Source organism: Lactuca sativa, chromosome 6 (genome assembly GCF_002870075.4).
Source record: "Lactuca sativa cultivar Salinas chromosome 6, Lsat_Salinas_v11, whole genome shotgun sequence".
NCBI classification, from domain to species: domain Eukaryota; kingdom Viridiplantae; phylum Streptophyta; class Magnoliopsida; order Asterales; family Asteraceae; genus Lactuca; species Lactuca sativa.
This window is the reverse complement of record NC_056628.2, coordinates 7872846-7883825: the sequence shown is the minus strand read 5'-3', so window position 1 is coordinate 7883825 and position 10980 is coordinate 7872846. Positions and strand designations below refer to the sequence as shown.

Here is a 10980-nt window from a genome sequence, read left to right as displayed (position 1 = left end):
AGCTTGAATGAATAAAATAAGTGTTACTAGTTTCTAAACAAAATCTACTAGATACTTATTCTATTCCAATAATTGTAATTTATAAAACCAATTCGAAACCCAAGTTGTGACTCCAATTATAACTAATGTGTTGTGGTGATTTTAATTCTATTAATGAAGTTATGAGACGAATTGCACCATGGGTTTTAGTTGTTAACATCAAAAATGTTCTATTTCACTTGGTTCATTACATTTACTAAATCATTTCCGTGTTTGAAGATTAACACACCTTACAAATTCTATACTCTAGCCCAATGATAGTTTTTCTTTTGGTAATGGCAATTTCACTCACAACTTCAAAAAGAAATTATGGAATCACAACATTTAGCTGATGAAACCTTAATAAAATATGGTAATCTAGTTTTAAAATTACTAAAAAGTTCTGTCATCAATGTAAAACTCATTAAAGCGTGACTACAACTCAAATGTGGGTTTGGGGGCTCAATCAACCTAAATCATCAAAGAGAATGGAATCAAACATTTCTATTATGAAGTGTTGACCCAATGATTATTCCTTAAATGTTTATAAAACCAAATCATGGACAAATCATTACCTAATTGTGTAAAATTGGATTTAAATGTTTCCACCGTTGATGGAGCTTCAACCTTCCAACACTCACCAATTCTACGTGAATCAAATAGGGCTTGATCCCGTGGTGTCTAGAAGTTCAAATGATAAAACGAACATCTAATCTTAAAACTAATCACTAACTAAATCACCACCTTTTGGATTTGGAAGCAATTCCCCAATCTCTATATTTGAATTAAGGAAGAAAAGGAGAGTAAACTACCTTCCAAGCTCTTAAGTGCTCACTTGCCTCCAAACCCTTGTTTTTTCCTTCAATTAATTCACTCCAAATCACCATGAAATGATATAAATAGTCCTTTTTTCAGCCTCATTTTCTTCTAGATCATGTTCTTATCTCAAATGGGGATAGTCCTTTAGCTTAAATATCCTCACATGCTACAAATAGTACATTATGGACGTTCTAGTTTGATTTCTCTTGAATGGGCACCAAATTGACTAGTACTTTTAATGGAACTTATTATTCTCATATACTTGCCCCATAATCTTCCCATTCTTATCGATATGTTTTGAATATTCTAAATTAGTCCTTCACGTTTTGTCTAGTTGGAAGTTTTAGTCCTTGAACTTCAAAAGCTTACACCTAAACAAACATTTTAACTTGGAAAGCAACTAGTAACGCAATATTTTCCTAAATAACAATTCACCATATATTTTATAACTTTCAAGTCCTAGTTGGTCAATCATGTGTCGGTTCTCAACCTTTGTGAATTGGTAATTTTGGTCCCTAAATCAAAGTTATTCAAATTTGACTCTTATATCTATCATCATATTTGTCATATATTTAATTTATAAATTGTTAATTAAATATTTATAAATTGTTTTTATTTTATTTTTGAAAATAATTATTTTTCATTAAAAAACAAAACTTCTAAGTTCATTTTGCGGATATCACAATACAAGTGATAACAGAGGAGTTGCAGCCCTTTACTTACCATTTTAGTTCGTTTTTTTAATCCCAAACCGCAACTACAAAATCATATACTAAAAAAAGAAGTTTTGGTGTTCAAAATTAATATGGAATCAAACTCCAAATCTTAAGGTTTGTAGTTAGTTATTGTTATTTATAGATGAAAAAACTAAATGTTTTTATATACATGGTATGTGTATACCACAACAAGTAAAAATCAACTAAAAATAAGTTAAAAGATTCGAATCCAGACGACAAATTTATATGCTCACCATCTTAACCGACTTATCATGCTGCTCATCGTTATAGAATTACATATATTTGTATAAAATATATGTAACTTAAATATATTTATAACAATTTATACAAATCGGTATGGTCCTTTTTTTTTTGTAGTTTTTTATTTCCTAAAATAGAAAACGAACCGAATATTTCAGTTTTTTAAAATGAGGAAACCAAACCTTTTTTATGTTTGGTTTTGGTTTTCCGGTCTAGATTTTTTGATTCTTCTATGACTTTTCAATTTGTGGTTCGATTTTTGGGAAATTAGGTAATCTAACCATTAAAGAAAGGGTTTTCAAAGAAATAACCATCTTTTTATTAGTTTTTGAAAAATAATCATTTGCTCTGGAATACCTCTGTTACGTAGTAATGTTCATATTCCAAAGTTTTTCTTTTTCAAAGAAATGTTTTTTTCGGGATTTCGAATGCTACATTTCGAAGTATTTGATGTCATTGTTTTTCAATAAAATATCTAATTTTATGTACATATATATAGTTCACATTATTATGTTTGCTTAACTTTTTGTTAAATCTAAAGTAAAAAACAATTTTTTTTTCTTGAAATTTCATAATTGTTTTCGGATTTCGAACATATTATTGAAATTCAAGAGTTTTTTTTCTCCCGAAATCCGAAATTTTAATTCGGAATCTAAAATGTTGGTCCAAAATCTAGAATACTATTCCGAAATCAATCAAATAAATGTTTTTTCTTAGTCCGGACTGTCCATTTCGAACCAAAGAGTTATTTTTACTAATTTTTTTTATTACTTTCTTTAAATATACATTAAAAAAATGTTGGTTCCATGGATTTTTTGTTACCCTAGTACCCTAAACATTTGTCATTCCATTACGGAATCTATTAGTATTTAATTATTATTCCAATTGACAAATGTTAAGCATAATCATTTTGAGCATTTTGTGAATAAAAGGAATAGAGAACATCAAGCAAGTGCGTAGTTGGAACCAGAAACGGTCTCACTCCCCGACAATTCTAATCATCATCAACCGATTCCACCGTATTTAACCCTCCATCTCCGGCCCCATTTCTTCTCTAAAAAATTTCGTTTGCAATCTCTATTACTTTTTTCCGGTCAATTCTCCAATCATGCCGCCCACGGACCACCATGGTTCCTTCCTCAATCGGATCAGCATCCGCAGGAACCAGGTCGTCTCCATGGACATCAACCATGAACAAGAGCTTGAAGGGCTCGAATTGTTTCAGAAACACGTTTCCGATCGTTTCATTCAACTCTTGCCACCTCAAACTCCCTTACCTCCCATCGCCGGAGAAGAAATACCCGTCGTCGATACGCCAGAAACCTTCTTATCCATCGCTTGGTTCCGAAAACTCCTCGACGTTTATCTTTGCTGCGAGTCTGAATTTAAAGCGGTCTTGATCATTGGCCGGGACGCCACTCATTTCTCCAAACCGCCACTCGACCGGTTGATCCCAGATCACCTCGACCGGACCGTCAAGGCTTTAGATATCTGTAATGCGATTACTCATGGAATTGAGCTGCTCCGCCATTGGCAGCGGCTTGCCCAGATTGCGGTGGAGGCGCTCGAACAACGGCCAATAGTTGAAGGACACGTCAGAAGGGCAAAACGAGCTTTGAACACTCTCTTGACATCGATGATGGTTGACGACAAGGAGAACAACCACCAAGTTGGAAAATCAGCTGAACGAATGTGGTCGATGAGCCGCCGCGGAGGTGGTGTTGTTGCTCCTCCGACTGTTAAGCATAATCGGACGATTAGTGGAAACCCCAGATCATTTTCTTTTTGTTTCTCGAAATCATGGTCTGCATCAAAGCAGATCCAGGCGATGTCGAACAATCTTGTGGCTCCCCGCGGTGGCGAGCCAACTGGTCTGGCTCTTCCGGTGTACGTAATGAGTTCAGTTTTGGTTCTGGTCATGTGGACGATGGTTACGGCGGTGCCGTGTCAGGAAAAGGTGGGGCTGGGGACCCACTTCCAACTTCCGAGACACCTGGGGTGGGCACATCCGATGATCGGATTGCAGGAGAAGATCGGAGAGGAGTGGAAGAAGAAGGAAAAGAAAGGGACTGCGGGTCTGTTGGCGGAGATTCAAGTGATAGAGAGAGTAGCTCAGAATCTTATTGAATTCACGGAGGTGTTTGAGTTTCCGTTAGGGGTGGAGAAGGAGGAAGAAGTGGCGGAACAGGTGATGGAGTTGGCGGAGATATGTCGGGGAATGGAGGTAGGGTTGGGGCCGTTGCAGTTGCAGGTTAGGGAGTTGTTTCATAGGATGGTGAGGAGCAGGGCGGAGGTGCTTGACGTCATAGATCAAGTCGGTAAAATTACGACGCCAGTTTTTTACTAAAAATAGAGTCTTTATGTGTTTGTACATTTGTTTTTTAGGCACATATAAGTTTTATTTTTGTTTTCATTTTTTGTCTTATTTCATTGATATATCCTGATTTTATAGAAAATATGAACAAAGAGCAACAAGCTGCTTATAGTGTGGATTTTTTTTAGCATATTACTAATGGGTAAGGATGAAATTGGTGTTCAACTATTTTGGTTATATTTATTTGTTAGTCATTAATATTTTTAGAGGTTCGTTATCTTTGAACTTTTAAAATTGTATCAATTATATCATTTATATCCTATTAGAGTTTAAAAGAAAAAAAAACACACACACAATGCATTGAACGTCCGATGTTGTCACTGAATGATTCGTATAGTGTCTCCCTATCAAAAATCCATAAATTATTTTTAATTCATATTAATTATTGTTATTTTATGTAACACCTCATTTTCGCAATTCACGATAAATCGTCATTATAAAATTCGAAGTAGAGATAGATTACTTTTGAGCCAAAATAATCACCATTAATATGTAGAAAAACATCAATATAATTTCCGTAGATATATAGAACATGTAAATCCAACTTCGAGTGAATAAGTTATGCTTCCTCGAAGTTTCACGATTAAACTGACACAACTATTCACGTCATAAAATACGAATCATAGATGGATCACTTATTACCCTAAGCAATCCAAACAAAAAAAAAGTCATAAAACCGAGAGTGTACATATAGAGAACGTCCAAATCTAACTTCGTATGAGGAAGTTATGATTTTTGAAGTTTCAGCGTAGCAGTACACGACACAGAAACCGAAATTAAGATCAATCGATTGTTATGAAAAACAATCTAAACGAGAGTCGAAGATCTCGTCCATAGTCATTCGTCGATATAAAGACAGTCGAGAACGAATATTGTGTGAGAGAGTTATGACTTTTAGACGGACTTTAACAATCTAAGTCTGTGAAATAGAACTTTAGAAATAAAGTAAAAATTAGCTAATGGAGTCTAGATCTCGTCGATAGCTATGCATGGATATAAACTCGTCGAAAACAGAGCTTATACAGAAAAGTTATGTATTTTTTAGGAAAACAGAAAGTCTCTCACCCATCTGTACGCATAGAGTAGATGCACGGCGCGCCTGACACCCCCACCCAAATCTCGACATGTATCACCACCCATTGGTTGCCACGTCATCATTTCCGATAGATACACGACGCGCACCCCTTCCTAGCCTAAAAATACCTTCGTTTCAGCTCATTTTCCTGCACACCATTCCTCCGATTCTAGAATACTTTCTAGTTTATATCCCTTTACTCCTTAGTTCCCGGCTACTTTAGTGAGGCCCTACGACATCGAAGAGACGGCAATTAGAAGCTCTCGGGTCAGAGTTCTGCCCACATAATTCCCGATTTTCGCTAGAAGCTCTCTATAATTTAGTGTAACGCCTGTGTTTCCGGGCTTGCCGTTTTTAGCAATATAATAGTCTATGTTAACCTTTGTAACCCGTTTTGAAATAATAAGAATGTATTATTTGAGTATTATGTGTTTTGTGCTTAATTGCTTAATTATGTGGTCTGATTAATTAAGAATAAAAATAAGCGTCAAAATTGAAGTGTAAAATAAACTTAATATCTTTGGTTAATGTTGTAGTAGTCGAAACGAGGTTTCCGATTATATATAGAACGCCCAAATCTGACTTCGTATGAGGAAGTTATGATTTATCGAAGTTCAGGCTTAGCGGTATACAGCCTGATATACTCGAATTGAGATCGAGCGGTTGTTAGCCGAAGCAATCTAAATGAGAATCGAAGATCTTATTGTTGGTATCGAAGCGATAAAAAGTTAGGCGAGAACGGACGTCAAACGAAGAAGTTATGAATTTATAACGAAAGTTTCTGTCCCGGCCTATTAAAAATAATTAATAAAAATAAAGTCGAAATTAGCCGACGGAGTCTAAACGAAAGTCGTAGAGCGTGGTCTCACCTTCGCGTGGATATAAAGAACGTCGAAAACGGAGTTCGTATGGAGAAGTTATGAATTTCCGAAGTTTATTAATCATTTTATATTTTTATTTAATTCAAAATCGGAGGCATTATCCGAAGCCGTGTCACCGGTGTAATCCGGAGTACGCCCCGCGTACGAAGTTACGCTATCGCGTAACTCCGATAGTGTCGACACTTCGGATGACGCATGCAATGACGATTTCGGACGCGTACGCGCTGCGTACGCCTGTACGCCCCGCGTACTCCGAGGTTCCAGCCTCTATATAAAGGATCCGAAGGCGGCCTCATTTGTTGTTCAATTTCTTCTCTTCTCTCTAGTCTTTTGCATCGTTTTTCGTGCCGAAGCTACCCCGAAGTCCCGGTATCATACTATAGCCCCGAGGCAAGTCCCGAGATCCCGAAGATCCCGAGAAGCGCGGTTCCCGAGTCGAAGCTCTGCCCGCGAGAAGTTCGATTTTTGTGAAGATCTTCCAGATCTGCTGTGGATTACTACTTCTATAAGCCGTAGTGCTGTCGGATCGTCTTCTGATCAAGTGAGTGTGTAGTTATTTCTTCTAATACAATAATACGAAGTATTTTATATAAAAATACGTGCTATGTGTATATATTTGGTTGTGTTATGTGTGAATGAGTATTCACTCTCTTCTATCTTATAGATCTGCTTATTTCTTTATGAGATATGTGTTATGTGTGTGTGCCTCATCTGTTATGTGACATATGTGTTGATTAAAGCATGCTATACAGGTTTTCTTTAAACTACGTATGAAAATATATATTTTTATCTACTAATATGTTGGGTAGAACATGGGTAGATAGTTGGTATGTAATAAACAGATGAGAGGCCTCGATGTTGTTGTTGTTGTTGATCTAGTTATTCAGCGGAGTATGGATAACGACCACGGACTCTTTCTAGACAGTCCAGTGGAACGCTAGCAGGTTTATAACCTGTAGGTGTTGTGAACGATGTGTTCACCGGTGTACTCTATCCCCCTCATGGTTGCCTTTAGGATATCTATTGTTGAGGAAACCCCTTCGCAGTGATGTCCGTCCCGATGAAAATCCTAGATTAGGTCCCTTGAGATAGTTGTTTTAGGGACGTAAAGTGAGGATAACGGGAATGGGTAATCGGGATAGTGATTGGTTGGTGAAATTAAATATAACTTATTTATTGTGGGTTGAAAACCCTATATGCTCACCAGGCTCCCAAGCCTGACCCACTCAGTTTTATTTGTATTACAGGAAGTGGCACAAGGGCGTAAGATGGATGGATCATCTTGTTGTTTTGTTTACAAGTCTGTATATGTGTATATTTGTTGAATGACTTGTAATGTTTATCGTTTATGCTTTATGGTCTGTATCGGAACATGACATCCCGAGTTTTGATTATATAATGAAATGCATCTCTTGATGAAATGCTTTGATAAATATTATTTTATCATGTTTTGTTTTGGGAACAAATTCCGCAACTCTTTCAAATCAAAAGGATTTACTCTGAAAATATTTAAAAGCATAAATGAAAATCGGTCTTTTCTGGCCGAGATTTTGGGGATGTCACAGTTGGTATCAGCGCATTAGTTTAAGCGAACTAGGAATTTGTAGGATTTCTAGACTTAAACTTAGAATGCTAAATGGAATGATGAGATGTGTGTCTGTTGGATTTTAGACACGAGCACTAGTTTATTTTAGGAAAGTTGCCTAAAATGCTTTTATGTGCTAAATGTTATATGTTGCCATATATGATATTATTTGTTCGGATCTACGGTTCGTTGCCAATCGGATCTGAAGGTTTATGTGTTTAGGATTCTAAGCGTATGTATACGATATTAGAACTAGCATGTAATAGTTTCGGAGTGATAAGGATGATTTGAATACCTATCGTGAATAAGGATCTAATTTCACCTTATTCGGTGTGTAGATCAAAAATGGTGAGAACAAGGAGTGGCGTTGGAAACGCAGATGAAAACAGGAATCAACCGCCAGTGATTGAGCAAATACCTGTTGTAGCAGCAGCACCAGAACCAATAACAATGGCTGCGGTGCAAGCCATGATTCGGGCTATGCTAGCCGAACAAAGGGAGGAGATGCGACAAATGTTGCATAATAATAGGGATGAACTTGTCATACCTATTGAGGAACCTGAATTGATTCCCGAGCAATCGGAGGAAGGGAACAATAGTTGCATGGTGAGTCAAGTTGGGACTCAAGAGGAACGAAGGAACGATCCAGAAAGGAGAAACAACAAGGATGGGCGTATGTACAAGAATTTCTTGGGCGCCAAACCGCCAAGTCTTTCTGGGAGCCCAAAGCCTGTTGAGATAATGGATTGGATCTCCGAAATGGAGATGGTATTTGAAAGTTGCGACTGTAGCAACAAACAGAAGACCGTATTTGCGGTTAGACAACTGAAGACTGGAGTCTTGAGTTGGTGGAAGTTGTTGGTAGATACTATGCCACGGGGAGAAGCCCTGAAAATGTCATGGGAGGAGTTCTTGGAACAGTTAAGGGTGCAGTATTGTTCGGAGATAGATCTGATTGATCTGAACAATGAGTTTCAAAACTTAAAGAAGGGGAAGATGAGCATAGATGACTATGCTACTGCATTTACTGAGAAGATGAAGTTGTTTCCGTACCTAGTGCCAACGGAACTCTCCAAGATTGAGAGGTTTGCTAACGGACTGCCTGCTGACTTTGGTCCGATAGTCAAAATGGCAACCACTCTGAAAACGGCTGTTCGTGCAGCTAAGAATGTGGAGGCCCAGCAGAAGGAAAGGGGTCTGGAAAGAATAGACGTTGGAGAAAAGAGGAAGTTCGAGGGAACTTCAGGGTCGAACAAGAAAAACAAGTTCTCGAAGTCTGGTTCGAGGGGAGGTGGAGGTGAAGCGAAATGGTGCGACAAATGTAAGAAGAAGCATCATGGAAAATGTGAGGTGGCGAACACATGCTACAAGTGTGGAAAGCCAGGGCACTATGGCAATGAGTGTACCCTCACAAAGAAAGTTTGCTATGGTTGTGGTGAGGAGGGTCATATGTCGAGAGACTGCCCGAAGAAGAAGGAGGCAGCTAGACCCAGCATTCCGCCAAAGCCAAAGGCGAGAGCATTCCAGATGACACTGGAAGCTGCTAAAGATGAAGCTGATGTCGCTTCAGGTACCTTTCTCGTTAACGAATTGCCTACCCAAATTTTATTTGATTCTGGAGCCAACTACTCCTTTATATCGCATGAATTTGGTAGAAAGCTAGCTTTGCCTGTTGTTAGACTAGATAATGCTTTATTAGTCGAAGTTGCTAGTGGCAAGTTTGTACCTGTTAGCTATCGCATGAAAAACATCTTAATTGATCTGAATGGGAATAAGTTCCACGAGGAATTATTGCCTATCAAACTTAATGGTTTCGACATCGTATTGGGAATGGATTGGCTTAGCGCCAATGATGCCGAAATTTTATGCAAGAAGAAAATAGTGAAAGTAAACCCGCCTGGGAAAGATTCGTTTATGGTGTATGGAGATAAACGCAGAGTGAATTCTGGAATCATTTCATTGATGAAAGCCAGAAAATGTTTGACCAAGGGGTGTACATCGTTTTTAGCATTCGTGATTGATGCTAAGAAGGAAAAGAAGGTGATGCAGAATATTCCAGTGGTGTGTGATTATCCGGAAGTATTTCCCGAAGATCTTCCTGGATTACCGCCTGATCGACAAGTGGAATTCCGTATTGACTTGTTGCCAGGAACAACGCCAATTGCGAAAGCACCTTATTGATTAGCACCGACGGAGATGAAGGAACTAATGATGCAACTTCAGGAGTTATTGGACAACGGTTTCATTAGACCTAGTTCATCGCCCTGGGGAGCTCCGGTGTTATTTGTAAAGAAGAAAGATGGAAGTATGAGAATGTGCATCGATTACAGAGAGCTGAACAAGGCAACAATAAAGAATAGATATCCGTTGCCGAGGATTGATGACCTGTTTGATCAATTGCAAGGTTCGAGCTATTTCTCGAAGATCGATCTTAGGTCAGGATATCATCAGCTAAAAGTAAGAGAGCAAGATATCGAGAAGACTGCATTCAGAACTAGATATGGACACTACGAGTTCTTGGTTATGTCGTTTGGACTAACCAATGCTCCAGCAGCGTTCATGGATTTGATGAATAGGGTTTGTAACCCGTTCCTTGATAAATCCGTGATAGTGTTCATAGACGACATTCTGATTTACTCGAAAAGCCAGGAGGAGCATGGCAGACACTTGCGAGAAGTTTTAGAAGTTTTGAAGAAGGAGAAGCTGTATGCTAAGTTCTCCAAATGTGATTTTTGGATTCGTGAAGTCCAATTCTTGGGTCACGTGGTCAACCAAGAAGGGATAATGGTTGATCCAGCGAAGATCGAAGCTGTGACGAAGTGGGAACAACCGGAAAGTCCCACGGAGATTCGAAGCTTTTTAGGATTAGCCGGATATTACCGAAGGTTTATCCAAGGCTTTTCTTCGATCGCTAGTCCATTGTCAGCTTTTACCCACAAAGGAGCTACTTATGCTTGGGGTGAGAAGCATAAGGAAGCATTTGAGAAGCTAAAGAAGAAGCTATGCGAGGCACCGATACTTTCTCTACCCGATGGAGTTGAAGACTTCGTTGTCTATAGCGATGCGTCTGGTGTTGGTTTGGGTTGTGTTTTGACCCAAAGAGAAAAGGTGATAGCATATGCGTCTCGACAGCTGCAAGAGCATGAAAAGAACTACCCGACTCATGATTTGGAGTTGGCAGCGGTAGTTTTCGCTCTGAAAATATGGAGGCATTACCTCTATGGCACGAAGTGCAAACTTTTCACTGATCA

The 10980-nt window shown here is 38.4% G+C and overlaps 1 protein-coding gene across 1 annotated transcript; it reads left to right on the top strand.

Moving 5' to 3' along the window:
- Window positions 1-2647: 2647 nt before the first annotated feature.
- Window positions 2648-4353, top strand: LOC111921867 (protein ROH1). The gene has a single exon (XM_023917442.3). It carries the CDS (start codon window positions 2923-2925, stop codon window positions 4159-4161), a length of 1239 nt encoding a protein of 412 aa, XP_023773210.1. The 5' UTR covers window positions 2648-2922; the 3' UTR covers window positions 4162-4353.
- The last annotated feature ends 6627 nt before the right edge of the window (window positions 4354-10980 follow it).